At 55.1% G+C, this 22519-nt stretch overlaps 5 protein-coding genes across 5 annotated transcripts; 4 read left to right on the forward strand and 1 right to left on the reverse strand.

Moving 5' to 3' along the window:
• The first annotated feature begins 761 nt into the window (after positions 1-761).
• B0T15DRAFT_534257 (uncharacterized protein) lies at positions 762-2702 on the forward strand. The gene has a single exon (XM_062869428.1). The coding sequence runs from the start codon at positions 936-938 to the stop codon at positions 2352-2354; it is 1419 nt and encodes a 472-aa protein (XP_062721854.1). The 5' UTR covers positions 762-935; the 3' UTR covers positions 2355-2702.
• Positions 2703-6469: 3767 nt separating this feature from the next.
• Positions 6470-8620, forward strand: B0T15DRAFT_217645 (major facilitator superfamily-domain-containing protein). Its single transcript, XM_062862761.1, has 2 exons — positions 6470-6867; positions 6956-8620. The coding sequence occupies exons 1-2, from the start codon at positions 6632-6634 to the stop codon at positions 8502-8504; spliced, it is 1785 nt and encodes a 594-aa protein (XP_062721855.1). The 5' UTR covers positions 6470-6631; the 3' UTR covers positions 8505-8620.
• A 533-nt stretch (positions 8621-9153) lies between these two features.
• On the reverse strand, positions 9154-9957 carry B0T15DRAFT_217661 (concanavalin A-like lectin/glucanase domain-containing protein). Its single transcript, XM_062862762.1, has 2 exons — positions 9555-9957; positions 9154-9443 (listed from the first exon to the last, which is right to left on the reverse strand). The coding sequence occupies exons 1-2, from the start codon at positions 9829-9831 to the stop codon at positions 9232-9234; spliced, it is 489 nt and encodes a 162-aa protein (XP_062721856.1). The 5' UTR covers positions 9832-9957; the 3' UTR covers positions 9154-9231.
• Positions 9958-17037: 7080 nt separating this feature from the next.
• B0T15DRAFT_575287 (uncharacterized protein) lies at positions 17038-18413 on the forward strand (the record flags this gene model as incomplete). The annotated part of the gene is made up of 4 exons (XM_062870985.1): positions 17038-17278; positions 17411-17784; positions 17870-18029; positions 18118-18413. 4 exons carry the CDS (start codon positions 17038-17040, stop codon positions 18411-18413), a joined length of 1071 nt encoding a protein of 356 aa, XP_062721857.1.
• Positions 18414-19607: 1194 nt separating this feature from the next.
• B0T15DRAFT_217698 (peptidase S8/S53 domain-containing protein) lies at positions 19608-22444 on the forward strand. Its single transcript, XM_062862763.1, has 6 exons — positions 19608-19937; positions 20006-20011; positions 20161-20622; positions 20693-20737; positions 20824-21038; positions 21094-22444. The coding sequence occupies exons 1-6, from the start codon at positions 19737-19739 to the stop codon at positions 22079-22081; spliced, it is 1917 nt and encodes a 638-aa protein (XP_062721858.1). The 5' UTR covers positions 19608-19736; the 3' UTR covers positions 22082-22444.
• The last annotated feature ends 75 nt before the right edge of the window (positions 22445-22519 follow it).

Consider the following 22519-nt stretch of genomic DNA (forward strand, 5'->3'; position numbering starts at 1 on the left):
GACTCCATTATTTGGATGTTTGCGTTTCGATGGGTGAGGTGCCACCAGATGTGCGAGTGAAGGCCCGATCTAAGCTTCGAGAGTCCTACATTTCGATACGCCAATGTAGCTGTTAGAAATGCAGTGACCATCAATGACGGTGGTGCAGAATAAATAAGAAATAGGAACTTAACCGATGACGGGTAAATTTCGCGGTAGAGTCAAAGGCAGAGAGGGGCCAAGGGTATTCGCACTGAAATTACGAAGTATCGCTCCAGGAATATCGTAATGATCGACACCGTATTCCCGCCTGCACCTAGTTTTGCAGTTGCTGAGTCTTCCAGTATTGTATGTCTATACCATTCTACGTTCGATTTATTTTCTAGGCGCCCGCATCTTTCTGAGTCAACAAAGACAGAATATCGGGACGAAATAAAGTAGTGTACAGTGCTATATATAACGTTATACATTGTACTAGGTACAGTACAGTACAATCCTGTTTTGAACCTTTGCTGGTTAGCGCGGAACTAGCCGTTGAGGCTCTGACGAAATTCAAAGAGATACAGTCACTCGGCCATATTGGTTAGCTCAACGCAGGAAATGGGCCATCCAGCAATAGTCTGGGGGCCTGGCTCTGGTGAGCTGTTTTCTTTTTACCAAGCAGCACTGATCGTTTTGACGTTGAAATGGACATCTTCGGGCTGACCCTGGTCTTCGAGTCTGATGCTAAACAAACCAGGGGGTGAATTGTGGGGCGGAGCGGGAAATTGTCAGAAAGGTCCCCCGAAGATAAACATCAGGACTAAAAAACAGCACCAAGCGAACCTCCAAGTTCTCAAAGCACGTTGACCGTCACCGTCTTTACCCTGCCTCGCAGTCAAATCAGTCGGTTGCTTGTATCGTTTCCGGCCGCGGGGCATAGGTTACACGTGCTTAATCACTCTAATCCGAAGACAATGGCGCTTGTCAGACTGCCACTTGAGCTGCTGTCGGAAATATGCAGCTATCTATGCCCTCACTGTCTGCGGACGCCAGAAGACGAGCTCGAAACGCTTGACTTCGACCTCGATCCTTGGGGCTTCAAGTATGAGCCACTATTGTCCGATCGGAAGCGGATAAAACAGCAAAACCTTCTCAGCCTGAGCCAAGTGTGCAAGGTTCTCCACGCGGCAGCTGAGCCTTTCCTGTACCACTACATCCCTGGTAATCGGTACAAAGATCTCCAGCTCGTCCGTCGGACCCTCAAAGAACGGCCTGACCTGCAGTTGAGGGTGTCGGAACTCGAGACGGCCGTCAACGGCAGGATCGAACAAATGCCTGATCCAGCGAGTCCGGAGGGGTTGCCATTTGGCTACCCCGGCGATCCATCTCCGACGAAGCTCAGCCTGTACTGGAAGGAGGTGATGATGTTGCTGAAGTTCGTGCCGAAACTGCAGAGGTTCCACTTCTGCATGCCGAAGCCTAATCCTTCGACCTTCGGCCTCCCGGAAATACGAACATGGCCAACCCCCCCGCTGACGTCGCTCAGAGAGCTGGCCATCAGCACCTTAGAGCATCATTGTGGCTTCCAGCACGGATTCCAACTTGAACGAGCCGGTTGCATCTTGTCGGCGGCTCCAAACCTTGAGATCCTGCAGTGCTCGAGGTGCATCGGCGTTAGCGAGAACTTCCGCGAGTACTATCTGACACAACCAGTTCCGTTGCAACACCTCACCGAATTGATCCTGGTAGACTCGCGGTTGACGCCTGCTTCGTTTCGAAATCTGCTCAGCGCGGTAGGACCGGGACTATCCAAGGTCAGGATCCAGCAATCACGCAGAGTCTTGTGGAAGTCTGATTGGGAGGGAGTGCCCCCTGAGGATAACGAGATTAAGCTTGATGGGGTTGCTGCCGCCCTCCAACCCTGGCGCCACTCGCTCAAGGAGCTAACATTCTCCATGGAGGGCGGCGAGTTCCCGGAAAACTTCGATGACACCCAAGAAGCGACTCTCTTGCGGGAGCTCGGCGCGCTTGAAGTTCTACGGACCCAGGTGGCCTTGTTCGACTGGGATGGAGACCCAGATGGGAATGTCCTTGTGAGAACGCTTCCCCAGTCCTTGCGACACTTGGAGCTCCGCGGATATGCAGACTTCGCTTGCGGGCTACTGATGTTATATGATGCCATCACGGAACGCGGCCACTTTCGGCACCTTCAGCGAATCGATATCGACGATCAGAAATATGACAGGTCTACCCCATTCGGGCAAGCCTATGCAACGGAGCTTGACGAGAACTGCGCCACTCTAGCGTCTGCGGGAGTAGAAGTTGTCAAGTATCCAGCGGAGGAATGGTCCGATCCTGGTTCTAATCGCGCGCGGAGCCTAGTGTCGGATTGAAAATGCTTTATACAGATCATACCCAGTATGAAGGTTCATGGAGGGAACACGTTGGGGGCTATGTGACCTTATCATTGGAGCAGGCGCTCTAAATGCTGGAATTTGTGAGATGGTGTGCTATATACTACTAGCCGCCTAAAACCAGGCACTACTAACCACATCGTGCACTCCTCGTTGGGTAAACCTGCGCCAGATCGACGTAATGAATGGGTGACCGATGCGATCAATGCTCAGCCTGCTCTCTCCTTATTCTCCGTCGTGCGTCCCGTTTTCCATCCATTCCCGCACATTGCCATCAGGGCCTGACAGGAGCGTGTGTCAACGCCTACCCCCATGCAAGGGTCACGGCCTGGCGACAGGCACGAAGAAAACCTCTCAGTGCACTCTTCTGAAGTGTTGACTTGGCAACCACAACGGCGTATCCAGATCTTCGACCGTGGTTGTGAAGTGTTTTGATGCGCCTGACTTAGCTGGCATTGCATCACCCGGGGCCGCACTTGGAAAGACTGGGATCGCTGTACGTGATGTACGTGACGTTAGCATCTACCTAAATGTCAAGCGGCATGGTCGATTTATTCTCAGTGAACATTCCCAACACAAAGTCGAGGAGAGGGGCGGATCGTCGACGCGGGCTTCGAATATCCGCTTCCTGGGTTCTCGATGAATTATGGCAGGGGCGCATGGTGGAGGGTGAAGGCGACGGCGCAAGGGTATAAAGGTATTCTGACCCTCCGGACATGGCCTTTCTTTTATTGGCGTGGGACCCGCCACTACGGATAACCCGGTCATCTGGTTCTCCCTACGATGCGGCAAAGCTCGTTGCTTTGGTTGATGCGGGTGCCACGGCTTGCGACTGCATTGCATGACGTGTGAGAGAGCTGCGGAGACGGCTCCGCCTCGTTGATCAACGCTGCCAGTAAAACTAGTTAGTCTCCAACGTAGTATTACTACCCCCCTCAAACCATATTCGGACGGGCGCTGTTCAAGCCATAGCCAAACTTTGCACTAGGTCTCCCCCAATCTCCCCAACGCCAGACCATAGTATCGCCACCGTCATCGTCACTACCGCCGCCGCCGACGTAGCAGTCCCGGGTGCATACCTAGATTCAGGGGCACGTTTAGTTCTATACACGGCCCCGGGCGCCGCCGTTTAGCAACTAATTATCAACAGCCTCAAATGCGGTCCTAATAACGTGATTTATAAGCGAGTCGTGGGTATAAGCGGGCCGTGGCTTTCCAAACGCGACATATCACATTTCCACTTAACATCAATTTTCTCTATAACCCGATGTGCCCTCCCCCTCAAAAGAAGCCAGGGTAGTCTTAGCCCTCGAAGCTCTTCGGAGCGACAAACAGCTACGGCTTGAAGCCGTAGCTAGCCTCTACAACATACCGGCTTCAACCCTCAGGGACCGACGCGCTGGCAAGCCTATACGACGCGACTATACGGCCAATTCGAAGAAGCTTACGGAATCCGAGGAGCAGGCTGTTGTTCAATATATCATTGACCTAGTTGCACGTGTATTTCCACCTAGACTTGCTAGTATAGAAGATATGGCCAACCAACTGCTATATGTACGCGACGCGCCCCCTATCGGCAAGCTCTGGGCCTACAACTTCGTCAGGCGTAAGCCAGAGCTTAAGATGCATTAGGTACATCGGTACGACTACTAGAGGGCCAAATGCGAGGACCTAAAGGTTATTCGCGAGTGGTTTGCACTTATTTAGAATACCAAGGCCAAGTTCGGGATCTTAGACGACGATATCTATAACTTCGACGAGACTAGGTTTATAATGGGTATCATCTGCGCAGGTATAGTCGTTACAACCTCTGACGGCTATGGTAGGGCAAAGCTAGCCCAGCCTAGCAATTGCGAATAGACAACGGTAATCCAGGGAGTCAATGCTCTTAGCTAGGCTGTCCCTCTATTCATCATCTTAGCCGGGCAGTACTATCTCAGCAACTGGTATACCGAGGCTAATCTTCCACTTGCCTGGTATATTGCGACTACCAACAACGGCTGGACTACCAATGAAGTAGGCCTCGATTGGATCAAGCACTTCGACTACCATACAAAGTCCCGTACGAAGGGTATATACCGGATGTTGATCCTCGACAGCCACGAGAGCCATCACTCGACCGAATTCGAGAACTACTGCCGGGATAACAACATCAAGACGCTCTGCATGCCTGCACACTCTTCCCATAAGTGCCAGCCACTCGACGTTGGCTGTTTCGGGCCGCTGAAGCGGGCGTACGGTCACCAAATCGAGAACTTGATACGCGCGAACATCAACCATGTCAGCAAGCTCGAGTTCCTCTGTGCCTTCCGTGAAGCCTTTTTTGCCTCTATGACAGAGAGCAATATATAGGGTGGCTTTACAGGGGCCGGCCTTGTGCCGTACGATCCAGAGAGGGTGCTTTCTACCCTGGATATGCAGCTTCGTACACTAACACCCCCAGCCTCACAGCCTACTATAGCACAACCTTAGGTCTTCCAGACACCACACAACCCCCGAGAAACCGAATCGCAGTCGACGCTCATCAAGACTCGCATTGCCAACCATCAAAACAGCTCTCCGACTTCGATGTTGGCGGCTGTGGATCAACTTGCCAAGGGTACAATGGCTCTCATGCACCAGGTAGCTCTCCTTCGGTCAGAGGTCTCTTCGCTCCGCAAGGCCAACGAGGCACTAAGCAAGCGCCGCAGAGCTAAAAGAACGCGCGTGCAGCTTGGAGGATCACTTGCTGTGCAAGATGCACAGGATTTACTGGCCCAGAAGGCTGTGGGTGGGGAGGTAGTGGAAAATACACAGCCGGAAGGTAGTAGTACGGGGGGGGTCGTACGAAGGTTCGGTGCTGTGGTGTGTGTGGCAAGCCTGGCCATAATGCCCGTACCTGCCGAGAGGCTGCAGAATCGTCTGATTCAGCTGTTTCTGATGTAATTGTAGTTGGTTGATACTGTTGTTGTTGTATTTTGGACGGTTGTTGTTGTAGGGTAGTGGAAAAGCCACGGCCCGCTTATACTCACGACTCGCTTATAAATCACGTTACGACAATACTCCTATACAGCCATAGGCACAGGCACGAGGGCAGTCCCAAAGGGGAGGCTTTCTAGAAATTCAATTAGACCTCCGGTATATAGTTGTTTATATGCGCAGCGTTGGCCGCATTGATTGATTGTAGTATGAATGGGAGATTGGGGGAGACAGGTACCTGCAAAGTTTGGCTGTGGCTTGAACAGCGCCCGACCGAATACGGTTAGAGGGGGGTAGTTTTACTGGCAGCGGTTGATCAATGCTTGCTGAACAACCAACAATAAACGTCTAGGAAGTCTATTCTACTCGTTATGACTCCCTGGCGTCTGGACCTCTTGGCTGACCATGAGGCCAGAATCCAGGACGTAGCACAGAGCAGAAACGACCAATTCCGGGCGTGGAACTGCCGACGGCGTCGCGGTGTTTTGCTCGCGTGATCCTGCTCGACCTTTTCCACGGAACTTGGGTCGACAACCTGGATGGACAACCCCCCCGATATCGCTAGGGGTTGCTCGGACCAGAACACCGAACAGGAAGGGTGCCCGGGGTTGTTGCCAAGTCGTTCGTCCCGGAAGAGTGGGGAGTGCTACGCCAGCTGCAGTATCATTCCATCAGATAAGATGATCTGATAAATTTTTCGATCGAGAGCAAGGAGCAAGCCCTTTCTGCGTCCCACTCAAACCAATAAACCGCACGCCAGCCCCGCCGAAAGCCGGTCCATTATGGAGAGCTACGGCCAACGGCGTTGTTGAGCTCCTTGGCAAGCGTGGGCGGACTCGCTTGCCCGGTGCGGTTCGGTGAAAAGCGAGGGGAAAGCCTGGCATTGTATCCCGGAATATGGCGCACAAGGTCGCATCGGCCGAGAATGTTTGTGCTGCGAAGTCTCCAGACACACCCTGATCCCGCAGTTGCATGTCGCGGGTGCGACTCAACCGTACTCAACCCCTTGTTGCTCCGATGGATCCTTGCGTGGAGTCGTGGACTGAGACCCTTCCTGTCCCCCACGTCCCGAGCCACTGTGTCTAATTTATCTCATAAAGCTTGCTCTTCGCAGCGTTGCAACGGTTTTCCGTTTGTTCTATCCTTTCAGTTCCTCACGCCGTTTTCTCCTCCTTTTGGCTTTACAGCCCAGAATACCCAAGCGTCGGCTGCGTCGCTGCTACTGCCGCTAGCTACGCCGGTCTAGCTTCGCCCTTACCAAGCTTGACTTACGATACGCGCAAGCCACTTCCGGCGCTATGAAGAATCCCGTGGGCTGGCTGCGCCCAAGCGAGGCACCTGTCGCTGAACAGGAAGTGCCATCCGAGAAGGCGGCGAACGACAAGGAAGCCAACCACGCCAGCAATGCCGTCAATGCTGCCGATACCGACCGCGATTCGGATGAGATCTCGGTGAACGCCCAGGCCGGCGTGCAGGATGTCGAAGCCTTCGCCAAGGTCTGGACCAAGAGAGATCTCATCTTGGCCTATGTCACGTAAGTACCTAATGTTACCGACAATCTGGCACACCCTCTGGGCGTGGGATTAACTGTGGTTTTCCGAGCCCGTGCTGACCGCATCCAGCATCTGGTGCATATTCTTCGTCGACGCCATGCAGCAGGGCATGTCCACCAGTCTCACGCCGTACGTGACGAGCGCGTTCCAGAGCCACTCCCTGACGGCGGCCACGAGCATCTTCTCCAGCCTCATCGGCGGGCTCTTCAAGCTGCCCCTTGCCAAGATCCTCGATATCTGGGGCCGGCCACAAGGCTTCATCGTCATGATGATCTGCCTGACCATTGGCCTCGCCATGATGGCCGGCTGCAACAACGTCGAGACCTACGCGGCGGGCCAGGTGTTCTACTGGGTTGGGTACAACGGCATCACCTACTCCATCTCTATCTTCATCGCCGACACCTCGGCCTTGAAGAACCGAGCCCTGATGTTTGCGTTCGCCTCGTCCCCCTACATCATCACCGTCTGGATTGGTGGCCCTCTCGCGAACGCCTTTCTCAACGGACCCGGCTTCAGATGGGGTTTCGGAGCCTTCGCCATCATCACGCCCTTCATCTGCTCGCCGCTGCTCGTCCTGTTCTACATCAACTACCGTAAGGCCCGGAGAATGGGCCTTATCCCGGACCGCAACAGCGGCCGCACCTGGATGCAGTCCTTCAAGCACTACTTCATCGAGTTCGATATCATTGGCCTGATCCTCATCACCGCGGGGTTGGCTCTCTTCCTCCTCCCCTTCAACCTCTATAACAGACAGCCCGAGGGATGGAAGTCGCCCATGATCATCGCCTTCTTCATCGTCGGCGGCCTGCTACTGATCGGCTTCGCCCTGTTCGAGCGCTACCTGGCGCCCAAGACCTTCATCCCCTACGAGCTGCTGATGGACCGCACCGTGTTCGGCGCCTGCATCCTCGCGGGCGCGCTGTTCGTGTCCTTCTACATCTGGGACAGCTACTTCCCCTCGTTCCTGCAGGCGGTCAACAACCTGGACATCACCAAGTCGAGCTACGTCACCAACATCTACAGCATCGGCTCGTGCTTCTGGTCGCTGGTGGTCGGCGTCGCCGTGCGCGCCTCGGGCCGCTTCAAGTGGCTGGCGCTCTACTTCGGCGTGCCCGTCACCATCCTGGGCGTCGGGCTGATGGCCCACTTCCGCCAGCCGGACGTCAACGTCGGCTACATCGTCATGTGCCAGATCTTCATCGCCGTCGCCGGCGGCACGCTGGTCATCTGCGAGCAGATGGCCGTCATGGCCGCCACCACCCACCAGTACATCGCCGTCGTGCTCGCCGTCGAGGCCATGTTTGCCAACGTCGGCGGCGCCATCGGCTCGACCGTGGCCGGCGCCATCTGGAACGGCGTCTTCCCCAGGAAGCTGGCCGCGCACCTCCCCGCCGAGTCGCAGGGCGCCCTGACCGACATTGTCGGCTCGCTCAACGTGCAGCTGTCGTACCCCGTCGGCTCGGCCACGCGCACGGCCATCCAGCATGCCTATGGCGATACCCAGCGGCTGATGATCATAGCTTCGACCGTGGTTCAGGTCATTTCGCTGGTGTCGGTCATTGTGTGGCGGGATATCAAGGTCAAGGATTTCAAGCAGGTTAAGGGGTTGGTTGTGTAGGGTTCTCTTTTGTGTGTTCAAAAATTGGTGTCGGGGGTTTTGTTGTTGCGCAGCGTGGGCCGGTTCTGATAAGTTTGTGTGGCTTATGACTTAAGATACCCGGATTACACTACCTTAGTTGGCGGCCCGTGTTGGAAATACCAATATGCACTTTGTCCCTCAGCATCTGCTATCCTCTGTCTATCATGCGTGTTGCATACGGTTGCGCACCTGCCCTGGGAACTCCCAACTTTCAGCAGTAGCCCTGCCTGCTCGGAACCAGGTGCGTCTGCGAGCTAGGCTTCCGACTCACTCTCTCCCCCAGCTCCACATCGACCTTTGACAGCCCAACCGCCATTCCCATTCCCTGCTCCGCTGACAAGCAAGGACGTGGACTGCTCGGAAGGCTCGTCGTCGTCGAAAATGGGCTACACGCCGCCCCAGGGCTCCCACTACCACCGCCCCTAACATAGTTGTATGTGAAATGAATCCTATGCGGTTGAGGCCCCCGTTCTCGATTAGGCTGAGGAAACTTGGAAAACGGTTGTATATGTTTGGGGTTTGTTATGTTCAACATCTTAGCCGTTGTGTGGAAAAGCTCTCACGCATTGAGCTGCCAGACTTCCTGGGAGGTGCTGTGGTTCTTGTCAATCGAGGTACCCCCTAGGACCGATCAGCTTTTCGTATCTTGAAGACTTCTACTCCATGTATTTTATATTATTGCCTTGCTATCGTGTTACCGTCGAGACTATTTCCGGTTCGCGTGACGAAAATGTTCTCGACTTCCTCGCCGCCACTGGCGAGGAGGCAGGCTCGTGATACCGCTGTCGTGCTTGTCTCCCTTGTCCTGTGCCGGCAGAGCCGGGGGCTCCCACGTAAAATTGGTAGCTACCTTTGCTCCGTGACTCATGATGCCCAAGACCGGATACAGACGCCCCCTGAGATCGTTCAAAGCCTCGCCTGGTGCACACGCTAGCGTCAGCAAGGCCTTGGGCTGGTAAATTGCTTTAGGGTTGTGCCTGGAACAGACACGTGCATGGCTGGAGATGTCGGTGGTGAGTTTCAACTTACCAAGATCAACGCCGTTCTTGGTAAAGAACATGGTCCTTGCGGATTGGTCAACGCGACACTTGACCGTGTCGCCCTTTCCAAAGGTTGAGGAGTATGACGTCCCCTGGCCTCCGTGGAACTTTTTGCCATCATCTCCGTGGTAGCCCCACGAATGGCTCTCCCACCCTGGCATCATATCCTTGCTGGCGAACTTTGTACCAACCCCGAAACCAATGGCGCTAAAAAGGTTTAGTGGTGGTGAACGAGACATATGAGGTGTCGAATGACAATGGCTCATGTTGCTAGCGGGTGGACCGGTAGTGAACTGGAAGCTCAACTTACCTTGGCCGTCCTTCGTCGAGGACTTCCGCCGTGAAGATAAAGCTGCCCACTGGCGGGATGGGGCAGTCTGAGCGTATCAAGTTCGGCTCGATCTCCCGCCAAAAACGGAGAAGAGTGGGGAGAGACGACCTCGTGCTTTCTTCTCCGGAGAAGGACAACACGGACATTTCGCCATCTCGGGACAGGGAAAGCCCGCTCAACTCGGGCTTTAGCCACTGGACGGGGGTCTTGAAGTCGAATCCTGAAGCGTCGGCCGGCTGAACTTGTTGTTTTGGATCATTGACATACTGGATCCAGGCAAGTGGCCAGCCATATTCATCCTGCATCTTGGCGATGGCGGGGCGGATGTCGAGGATGGCGCCGATAAGATCGTTGTCATCCAATGCCATTGCGATCTCAAAGAGCAACTCACTGCCAAGCTTCTTGCATATCTCAGGCTTGACTTCGGCAATGAGCCTGATAAACTCCGCCATGGAATCGTGTTCCAAGCCGAGGACGCCACGGACAACTGCATCCGCGGACGATTCAGGGTCGGGACCGTCGCGCAGAGCTAAATCGAGATTCGTGAGCCGGGAGTCTTTTAGGAGTTCCTTTGCCATTTCGATGTTTTTGGTAGCAAAGGCATGTCGTAGGAGTGAGGCACCTCTCTTGTCCGTCTGGTTGACGTTGACATCTTGCCTTCCCAGCAGCAGCTTAGCCACGTTTACGCGACCGGACATGACTGCCAAGGATAAAGGTGTGTGGCCGCGGTGATTCGGAGCATCGATTGAGCCCGCACCTATCCTGTCATTGTCCAGGCATGCCAAGATAAAGGGATCGAAACTCGGATCGGTACTCCGGCAGGCTGTGTGGAGGGGTGTGTTCTTGGTTGACGTGGCAGCAATGGGGCTTGCACCAGCAGCCAGGAGCACCGAGGCTGTCTTCGGGAAGCCCCTGGACAAGGTGACGTAGAGCGCCGTCTCTTCGTCATTGTTCCTGGCATCCGGACTGGCTCCAGCTTTCAGGAGCCTCCCAGTGACATGCGTAGAATCGTACGCCGCATGGAGTGGCGTCCATCCATCCGCGTCGGAAAGCTCAACGTCGGCACGGTACTCGTCCAAGAGCAGGCCCACTATGTCATCGATCCCGTTCCATGCCGCCGTAAAAAGCGCCGTGCGGCCGTTGGAATCCTTCACGTTGAGGAAAGAGGGTTTGGCATCTAGCAAGAGCCGGCACATCTCAGCATCGCGTTGTTCGACTGCTTGGTGCAGTGAGGTCGACCCGGCGGCAACTGTGCTCTCTAAATCTGCGCCACGTTCGAGGAGTAGCTTGACCACGTCCCGCCTGCCCTTTTCCAAGGCTATGTCGAGGGCATGATTCTTGGCATGCATGTCGACGGTACGATTCTGGTCCTCCTTCGCGGCGCCAGAATCAACGCCACCGCCTGGACTCGTCTCACTCAGGAGGAAGTCCACAATCTTGACCCGGCCAGCGGCGCACGCCTGCCACAAGGCCTCAATACGGGTATCGTAATCAACGGCCCCCTGGCCTTGAGAGAGCCGTTCCAAGAGATGTAGCTGTCCATACTTGGCTGCGGCCAGAAAGGCTGAGCAGACATCCTCTTTCTTGATCTCGTCGTTCACAGCGCCTCTTTTAAGCAGCGACATGGCAATCTCGGTCTGACCATTCTCAGCTGCGAGCTGGAGCACATGCTGCCTCTCTTCGTCAAATGAGGAGGCCTGATGCGGGTCGACTTGGAGCCTAATTAGCGTGTCGATGATCTCCAGAACATCCTTTTCCGCGGCTAGACGCATGAGCGGCCCGTGTTTGTCTGTGTCCCAAGAACCAAAGTCGAACGATAGGGTGGTCAATTCCTGAAGAATCTCTCGATCGGCACTTTCATCCTTTCTGAGTTCCCCGTTGCTCGTCTCCTTCGGGATCGCTTCTAGGAGAGCTCTGACCGTCGGATGATCGGACCAGACGCCATTGTCTCTGGATGAAGGGGAGCGGCTGCCTCCTGCGGAGAGTTCCTTGATTTTCTGGATGAGGAATCGCACCATATCCCGACTGTTGCTCAGTGCAATGTTGAGCAGGGTTCTCCCGCTGTGGTCCCGAATACTCAGGGACTCCGAGTCCATGTCGCCAGCATCAAGAAGTGCGCGCATGATGTCGACGCTGTTATGTCTTGCCGCCAGGTGGAGCAGAGTGTCGCCGTTGTTGTCTCTCGTCTCGATGAAATCGCTATCGCCAGTAATATCTCGGGCTACTTCGAGCAGCTTCCGCACCACTGCCGGATTCTGGGCCTTGATAGCCCCGTGAAGGGCCGAGTGGCCTCTCGAGTCCCTGACTGGCTGTGCTCCGGCGTGGAGCAGTAGACTCATGATCGTCATGTCGCCGCTCTCGCACGCCAAATGAAGCGGCGTCTGAAAGTCATCGTCGCCAACATTAGGCTCGGCACCCTGCTGGAGCAGATGCTCGGCGATATCAGCGAGTCCGTAACGCGCCGCTATGTGCAAAGGAGTCTGAGCCTCCGCGTCAAACACATTTAGGCTTTCCCCCGCCAGCTCGTGCTCCTCGCAGATCCTAAGCACCATCTCAAAGTCCCCGCTGATGACGGCGAGGTGGATGGGTAGCCTGCCATGTTCGTCAACAACGTTCACCCCCGAGTCGAACACAGCCTTGCGCCCCTGATGACCCTTCTTGTTGCAGCCTGCCGATGCTTGGCCTTGGTTGGTCAATTCGTCCACCACGTCGCAAAATCCATGCCTCGTAGCCAGGTGAAGCGGCGTGTTTCCCTTTTCGTCTTGCTGTCTCAAAATCTTGCAGACTGACTCTTCAGACACAGCCTTGGGATCCGCACTCATATTTCCAGCGGCAGATTGGGTTCTCTTCTCTTGTTCACGGGCTTGATGAGCCTGAAGTGCGCTCGATAACAGCCTGTTGACAACCCTTGTATGGCCGTGCTCGGCTGCGAAATGGAATGCCGTGACGCCATCTGCGTCCTGTCGACCCAGCGCATCTTCGACTGGTCCAAGACCTGGGTGACCTAAAATCCCGTCGACCACATCTTCGCAGCCTGACGCAGAAGCTAAATGAAGGGCAGTTTGGTCGTTTGAGCCGAGCACATGCACGTCGGCACCCTCAGCCAACAGCGTGGCGACGGCGTGGCGGGATTTCCACAAGCAGGCCAAGTGGAGTGGAGTCCAGCCACTGGAGTTCGGGCTGTTAACTTTAGGTCTGCGACTCGGATCTGCGAACAGCTCATCTAGCACAAGGACGTGCCCATATTGGCTAGCCAGGTGAAGGGGTGTGTTGCCCTGATCATCCTTGGCCTCGATGTTGGGCCCCTGCTTCAGAAGATCGGCGACTATGCCATGGTATCCCGCGGCCGACGCTTGATGGAGGGGGTTCCGACCTCCAATGCTATCACCGCCCGATGCTGCGACCATCGAGAACATCTCCACCAACCCCGCTCGGCCATGGAGAGCCGCCATGAGTAGCGACTTTGGGGAGCTAGCACCCGCAGCGATTAGGGATTTGACAATATCTTCATCCCCGTTGGTGATGGCTAATTCAAGCGCCGATGTGAGGTCAATCTTGTCTCCGCTGTCTCGCGTCAGAATCTTGAGGATGAGATCCTTGCATCGGAGGAGAACCGCATCACAGAGGGAATCTCTAGTCCAGCCCGGCGAGGCCGTGTCGTGAGGATCCGCCGGCAGAACACTACCGTCGGTGAGGCGCTCCATGACCTTGCTGCGCAACCCCGGAGAGACTGCTCCCTTGCCAGCGGCCGCGTTGTAATGCTCGGGCCAGTATCGGACGGCGTACTCTCGGAGGCTGCCGCAGTCATCGCTACGCATCCTGTCCCCGACCGTCGAGCTGGACATTGCGGACAACGAGTCACTGTCACCTTCTCCGATGAGCGTCAGGTAATGCAAGCATTCCTCCACGAGCCTGGCTTCACCGTGCAGGGTGATGACACTGGGACCCTGTCCGGCCGGCCGGAGCAAAAATTCCCGGAAGGTGTCGTCAAGAAGGGAGACCTCGCCATTCTCAACCACGATAAGATTGCCAAGCACTTGCTGGAGCTCTATTTCGACGCTCTGCGGCATCTTGTTCCGCAGGTCCGCGAGCGATTTCAGACCATCAGCATGGAGTGCTATAGCTACTGCGAGCTCACGCGGCGACAGAGGACGGCGGGCCAAGGTCACCCAGGACAAAACATGCTCGGCCCATGCTAACCGATTTTTGGGGATCCTGTTGAGGTAGCATTCGAAGAATTGAGGCAACGATGGCGGTATAGGAAGAGCGGCAACCTCGGCCTCGACATCCGAATAGTTCGACTTTGGCCGCCGGACCTCAAGAAGCTTCAACGCCAGAGAAACCCCCAGCCGCTCGGGGAAGGCTCTGAGCTTCTCAGCCAGAGCATGCCGGAAACTCGCAAGTTCAGGGCGGACACGGATGAGCTGGCGTATCTCGTCGAGAATCGCCGGGCTGGGATCCTCGTTAGCTTGTTCCCGAGCTCCCAAATCGAGCCGTACGACTCGGTCTTCTACGTTTCGGCCACATCCGTGGTCACCTCCAAATTCGGGTGCATTGGCGGCGGTCAGAATGACCCGGAAGCTGCATGGGGACACGATGCGGTTCGCGAGCGCCATGGCCTCCTCCATAAGCTGCTTCGGCAAGTCGACGCAGTGATCGGCCATGTGGATTAAGCATACGATATTGCCCAGACGTGGCGAGCTGAGCATGGCCCGAAAGAAAGCCCACAGCTGGTCTGTCCTCCAGGTCCTTGTCTCCACAAGCTCGTCGCAAAGGGTCTGGACCTGCACAAACAGTGAAGGGTTCAACGTCAGCAGCTGGTGACTGAGGGATGCGAACATGCCGCGGACCGACGAAAAGCGGTCGTCGTGAGACTGGAATGCAAACCCTATGATGCTCGCGTCTGGTAGTGTTTTGTCCAGCTGATCTTGCACGGCTGACAACGCAGCAGCCATCTCCGTCTTGGGTCGTGAGTGCAGCAACAAAACTCCGTTGAGCGCGTTGCACCATTGCCTGTACTCGTCCGTTTCGAATACCCAGGAGAATGGGTCAGGGTTGTTCAAGCGCAGTCCGCGAAGGCGAGTCTGCGGTCCTCCCGCAGATATGTCGGAGAGAATGTTCAGACACTTGAGGCGCCATGGCTGAGTTGCTGCCATCGGAGAACAAGTGGACATCGTTAGTATCCAACGGCGCTCACAGCAGGGGGTGGCAGTGACGCACCTGAAGCCCTCGCCATCATTGTCTCAACTGTATGGACGAATCTGTGCTCGTGCTGCGCGGAATCTTGCTGGTGCGCAGAAACCTGGAATATATCGCCATCGAAGACAGTGGCGATGCCCACTCGACTGTCCCACGAGCCCCCTACAGATTCGTTGCCTGAGCCCATGGTCGCGGTATCTCGAGAGAAACTCTGCAAGAGCACCAACGGTTAGCTAATCCGGCGCCGTACAGAGTACTACTAGTTGTAACAATGCCATGCAGGGACTGACCAGAGCATTGGCTGAGTGGCTGAGGTCATGGAAGCTAATGTAACTGTATAGGGTGCATATAGCCTTGAATCGTTGGCTTATCTTCCTCAGCACTGGGGCTGACCTTTTCACAACATCCGGGATTGCACAGGAGGCGGCATGTGGCCCCTTGAGGATGAGCTTCGCAGCGATGCTCTCCCATGAATCCGATTCAGAGGTTCGATGGGGGGTTCCTACGAAAACCTACCATTGTGTGTATGGTTGAACGGTGAGCAACAGCGGTTTCACATAGCTAGGCTGAGAAATTGACTGACCAGAACCGATGCCATCTCTGCAATTCTCGAGTATTTTACGTTTTGCAACGCGATCAAGAGAGCCTGAGTGTTGTGAACCGTGAGTGATTATCAGCTGTCTTAAACCAGCATAGGACTTATCATGAGACGTGGTGGAAAACAGACCTGTTTGATGATGATACCCCCGAGGTCCTCGCCGATGAGGACAAGGGACGGCACCTAGAGGGGAAGGTTAGCCAGGGACGACTGAGAGGGTCTGGAAGACACGCCTACGCATGCAATGCTTTCCTCAACTTTTCGCTGTACTACTCTCAGCAGACCAACGGCTGTGTCCTGGATACCCGTGGAAAGGATGTCATAGCGGGCTCTGAGTGGTAGGTAAAATTCGTGGTTCACTTCTCGCCATAATGATCTAGAGCCAGTTCTCCCATGGATTTGGTTGCTTTGGGAGCTTCATGTTGGTCACCATTACGGCTTTGGGCGATGCCATGAACCGTAACAACGCTGCAGCCCCAAGCAAATCCTGGTCAACACATACACACACAATTACCTGGCTGCAAGCTAATGGGAGGCTTACTGGAATTTGCGGTTCTTTTGCTGCAGCGCGAACTCGAGAGTGAGTGAGTCCATCCTTTGCGGACTCGATGGACGCTTTCTTCTCAGCCTCAGAATCCTCGCACTAGAATCGCCAGGGATACCAAGGGTGGTAAGAAGCTGGAGCTTGGGAAAGACGGAGAAACAGCAGCACAGACTGTTCTCACGTTGAAACAAAACCAACCAGCGACAAAAGAGATGGTGGGAGCGGTCCCTGCATCTCCCTCATCTGCGCCTTTGAAGCGTAATGGCGCGGATTTGGGCCGAAAGGTCGTCACACAGCATCGGAGGCGCTCTACTTCATGAGACAATCGCGTCTCGACGATAGGGTCGTAAATGCATGAGGGATGTGATGAGCACATGAGTACATGGATGTAGTACGTGTATAATTCCGTGCTGGCTACTCAGCTTTGGCATGATGCCGCCACTTTCCCGTGCTCTCCCGCTCCTGTGATCAGCGTCAACAGGGCTTTCAGCGGCAGCCTGACGCTCCAATATTGTCTCAAGGCCAGAATATTCTATTTTTGAATCGCCGCAACTCATGGGGAGCTGACCATCAGTCGATCCGGAAAGTGATTGGCACGAGGTCGTGACTTGCTTATGAGCCCGCGATACATGCCTTTTGGGAGCCTTGTGGGCTAGCTACCATCCAGTTACACGCAGCAAGTCATACGGTCCGCGAACAGGAGCTCTCTCTTATCTCTTGCACCCTATATATTCCCCATGAACTTGTGCTTATGGACTTGCTAACCTCTTCCTCCATACATGGCAGAGACATAAACTCTCATGTCTTTCACGTACGGCAGCAAAAACATCAGCACCCGGGCGCTCCTGGATGACGAGGTCGAGGCGATCCTTGACGATGAGGATACCGGAGAGCTGAAAAGTCAAGTCCATTACCACGACGGCGAGATTCGCCGTAAGGGCTATACGGTCGCGTTTCGTCGCCTTGTCGAGGTCCATGGCGCCCTCGACATGCCCCCCGAGACACAGAGCTTTGGTGCTTCCAGCCCGCTGGACAACGGAAGTCTCCTGGCACTTTGAATCATCCCTAGAACGGACTCACAGCTGAAACGACGCTTCGAGTCATTCTCTATCACCCTGTCTCTGGAGCAGGATCCAAGTTCGGGAGGCAACCATAACCCCCCATCCCTCATAGCATATGAGCCGGCTGCGGATGGAGACGAGTACTTCCAGAAGCTCGTCATCGATGTCAAGAAAACATCCAATTCTGAGGCCGGCATAGGGTTGCATGCACCCACTGGAGCGGAGGGGACCCTCAAATCCAGTTGGGCTACGGAGAAGAGCTTCGAGAAGCGTCGACGTCTCAAGCTATCGAGCACGTCGACAGGTCTTCACAAGGGAACCGACACGGAGGTGACCTTTGAACTTACGCCCGCGTCCGGAGAAGACGGGATCGGAGACAGTCTCGCGGTCGCCTTGGTTGTCCAGCGATCACCCGGAACGAACTTTTACATTGTTGCCAGGGCCACTGCCAGCGTCAACGCACGACTCAAGGACTTTTTGCCCAAAGTGTAGCTCCCCACAAACAGGAGACCGAGCGAATCCTCGCCGTCCGAGGATAAAACCCATGCTTTGGAGACAGCGTTACGACTAGGTCCGTTCGGGCCCGCATCGACGGGAGCGACGAGGCAGCTATGCCCAGAGGAGGTTGACGCTAGAAACTTACGACAAGCCTCCAGCGACATCCTCAAGGGTCTGGGATACGTCCACGTGGCCGAGAAGGGAAGAGAGAAGCTATTTTGTGCAGCAAGCAGGTGAGTCTTGACCCTTGGACAATTCTGCTAGAGGGTTTACTGCAGCCCCTCGCCGCGATAATTCTAACCATTTTATTTTCGCATGCAGCTGTACCGGATCCCGTCACGGCGTCCAAGTCGGCCAACCGTCCGGCGCCACCACCCCACGCCCTGGAAGCAGGTTTGAAGCATACGCAGGCGGACGGACGTGGTGGAAGCACTGCGTTGCAGCCCGGCCGCTCCTTGTTTGCCATCCAGACTTCGCGGGCAGCAAGACACCGGCTTATGTCAGCACACTATCAGAGCCTGGCACAGCTGCACCAGGAGGAAGCGGATGAGGTAGAGAGCCTGTTGGAGATGGTGTATTTAGGCCAGGCAACGAACTCTGCCCTCTTCCAAATCTAGATAGGTATACATCATTCTTGTATGCTATTGCAAAGTCGGACTCGTTATTCTTGGTAAAACCGAAGAAAGCGGCGCGGAAACAGCGAGCCGCAGCCTGCCGGCGGTTCACCCGGAAACTTCGCGGGTAGAAGAGATAAGGTCAGTATGTACCAGGATGTCCAGTGAGTGAGTCGTCGGGCGGGTCGAAAGTAGAGGTGCGGGTCAGCCAGGTACCTGCCACTGCGACCGCCCTCTCCCCTCTCCTCTCCTCCCCCCCCACCCCCCCAAAATCCCCCAGATTGTTCCAGGTTGTGTCACCCTCCGACGCCCACTCTTCATATCATGTGCCCTTGTGCTCACCCTGCGCTGCGTCCAAAAGCCTTCCGCCATGACAAGCTTGGCACTCTTGTGAACCTCCCTCTGTCCCCATGCGCGCTGGTACCACTTCCTTCTGTGCGGACACGCGCTCCAATACCGGTATTTGAACCCCAAGATCGCGGCTTGGCCAAACACCAAGCATCATAATGGCAGGTCAAACAAGCGAGAACTACGCCCAGGTCCCGGTGGACAAAGACCTCGACAAGAAAGAGCTGGAGCAGATTGTTACTAAGTATTGCGGCGAACAGAACCGTGTCCCCGAGGCTGTTTTGCGGTGGCTAGCCGACATCGATCTCACCGGAGATTACCGTTGGGCTGATGACGATGCTGTGGCATTGAGGCGTATCTTGCGCTGCGACGACGATTTGAGAGGGAAGCTCTTCCAGTACAGCCCCTCGCAATATCACAGGCCAGCTCTACACTATGCCATCAACAAGAAAAATCTGCCCTTTCTCGACTGCCTGCTCTCTCTTGACGAGAAGGACGGCTACTTTACAAGAAACCAGCTAGCAGTCATCCGTGCCGAGATTGTGGCCGCTTTCCAAGTACAGGACCTCATGGCGGCATCCTCCACCTGCCTGCACTCGGCCATCCGTGAGAAACTGCCCTGCGTCCGCAAGATGGTGGAGCTCTGCGCCTCTGTTCAGAACAACGACGTGAACCTGTTGTTGAACGCCATGGACCGAGAAGCAAGGCGGCAAAAGCATAAGGAGGTTGACCGAAGCCAGCCACCTCGGTCCATCTTTGAGATTCCCGACGCAAAGGGCAACACACCTCTGCACTTGCTGATGGAGTCTCTTGGAAAGCCGCAGATCAATGCTCGCAGTCGGCGGCGCGGAGCGCTAACTCGCACGGCGCAAACCGCCACGACCGAGCCCGTAGAAATCAACCCGATGGACATCATCGGCAGGATTGAAGCCGGCTGCACCCCACTCATGATGAGCGCGCTGTGGCAGCTCGTCAACGATGTCGGCAACTCTCCATACAAAGCCTTGGTCGACAATCTTAAGAGTCCTACCATCGTGGCGAGTAGTAGCACGGCACAGAGCGGCAAGGATGCCGGCGCGGCACAGCAAGGAAACTCCTTCCAGGACAAGATCAAAGCCAAGATCTTCAGCTCAATATCTGAGATCCCCCAGCTCAAGAGGGCATCGTATGGAACGAGAGGTATGAAACCCTTTTTCAAACATCTACCGTCATGGTCACCTCACTAACGGCTCATTCCACATGGACAGGCCAAGGTAAGCGACAGCCCAGAGCATCGAACCAGCTACCCTGACTGGAAGTACCATACATACTGCCCGCCTGTAATCGAAGAGTTGAGTTCAGCTGCACGGCGATGATCAATTGCTGATTATCTGGGCCTACGCCGGCGACGGCTTTAGAAAAGGAGCTCAGTCTCGACCTGTCGGATTTCAACCGCTCATCTCACGACTTCAAGCGATTTGTCACGGAGCTCGTCAACTCGACCGAGAGAAATGCAGTTCAGTTCGAGGAATGCCTGGTCTCCGTGTTTTTGCCCGATCTCAACACCTTCAAGAAGCCAGTTCCGCACGACGGGGTAAGCGAGTTGTTTGAGTGGCTCAGGGACAGTGGGAAAGTAAGGAGAATCAAGTCACTCAACATCCCGGACAATACGACTGTGCTAATGAGTGACGGGCACGTTTCTGAGTGTATACTGGAACGCTTCGAAATTGAAAGGTTCGTCTGGCGCAAGCTGGACATCAACCTCGACATCCTGATCAGCTCGCCCCATAAGAGCGTCTTCACAGAGATAACTCTATACTCGACGGGGAACTTCAGCGTGCTATATCACTGGGCAAGCAAAGACGGAATTGGTAGCCTACCTGGAGTATGTCTTGCACCCAGTTCCCCCACGACTGAATTCATGGCGCTGACTCTCCCCGCTTCTTGCAACACAGCTGAGAAGCGTGACGATTGAGATAATGGCGCTCAACACCAAGAATGTAGGTCTCGCTTCCATTTCTTTTTCTTTTTGCTCTTCAGGATCGGGCGCGTGTTGTATTTCCCGCTCCATGCTAACATCGTATAGCAATCACAAAAGGCTCAGGAAAGGCATAGGCAGACAGTCGATGTGTACCGCAGAAGACTCGAGGAAATGTTGATGGAACGAAAGAGGGAAAAGGAGGAAGAGCAGGGTAGAGCCGGCGATACAAAATTCAACTTCAGCTACAAAGTCAACACCGACGGCAAGTGGGATTTCCCGACGCCACTGTACGTGACCCACCAGCCAGACGAGATTGAACAGTAAGTCCCTTACCTTCCTGGCCGAGGGAGGCGGCGCGCTTACCAAGACACGCAGGTTGGAGCTCATCCAAAAACTGCAAGCCTGCCACCACTTCCTCATGAACATGAAGGACAAGAAGGGGGATCCACGTCACATCAGGAATTTTGACAAGCTCCGAGAATGGGATATGAAGGAGGGGGAGGATAACTCGCACCTCATCAAAGTGGCCATCATCGACAATGGCGCCAAGTTCCGGCAGCGCATCCGCGACTGCATTGAGAGGGGCATTTCCTACGTCAAGGCCGACACGGGTAGCGCCGATCGGATCCTCCCATGGTGGATGGTGTCGGACCCCCACGGCACGCAGATGACGTCTCTGGTGTCGGCGGTCAACCCGTGGTGCCGGCTGTACATTGCGCGTGTGGGCAAGGGTCGCCGCGACATCCTTCCCGAGGACGCGGTGCAGGCTGTCAAGTGGGCGATGGAGCAAAAAGTCGACATCATCTCCATCAGCTGGGTGACCAAGTCGATGGAGCCTGAGCTCCGCGACGTCATCCAGGAGGCCGCCAAAAACACTCTGATATTCTGCTCGACTGCCGACCGCGGCACCGGTTCGGGTCCGGCCTACCCGGCCGACTACAACGGCACGGTGCGCATCTCGGCTACCGATAAGTACGGCAGCCTGATGCCAGCGTCTGAGAATGGATCCCACGCCGTCAACATCCCCGTGCCGGGCGAGGACATTCCTGCCTTTGGCCCGTCATATATGGGTGACGGCATCGAAGTGGGGACCGTCTCGGGCTCGTCGGTTGCTACCGCACTAGCTGCGGGAATTGCTTCCTTGTCCCTTCTCATGCTCATGGTGTTCAACGATGAAGACAAGGACGCACTGAGGAAGATGGATCTGTACACCAACAAGAAGATGGGGAGCCTGCTGTCCGCAGCCATCAACCCCAGCCCCCAGTCAGACCCGCTGTTCCCGGTAGCCGCTAAGGTCAAGGAGCTGCCCGACAGGTGGAACCTTGCGACAATCATGGCCAGGCCCGAGATGAAGAACACGTAAAGGAACGAGTATATATAGCTTGTCCGCATGAAAATACCATATAATAACTGAAGAATAGCCAGCCTACCTACTACCTCAACAGCCGTGTCATGTCCTTCTGGCCGAGATCGCGCTTTGCCAGGGGAATTTCCGCCGAAACGGTAGCGGTGATCACGGCAATGGCATCAAGGCAGATGATGAGAACAGCGGTGTGGGAATGGCAATGCCCGCTTGGTCGGTATTATAGAGTATGCGGGCCCTGCCGGTATGACGAGGATGTTGAGTGTTTGTAGGAAAGGAAGCCCAAAATTCTAATGAGGTCCGAGTATTATTGTTATTGAGCAGGGAAGTTACCTACTTATAGTAAAACGAAGGACTAGAAATAATATCTTTTATATTTTAAGCATTAGTGCTAGGGGTCTATTATATACCGTAGCTAGTTCTACTAAGTTCCCGTCT

The sequence above is a fragment of the Chaetomium strumarium genome (assembly GCF_033439665.1).
Source record: "Chaetomium strumarium strain CBS 333.67 chromosome Unknown B0T15scaffold_4, whole genome shotgun sequence".
Taxonomy (NCBI): domain Eukaryota; kingdom Fungi; phylum Ascomycota; class Sordariomycetes; order Sordariales; family Chaetomiaceae; genus Chaetomium; species Chaetomium strumarium.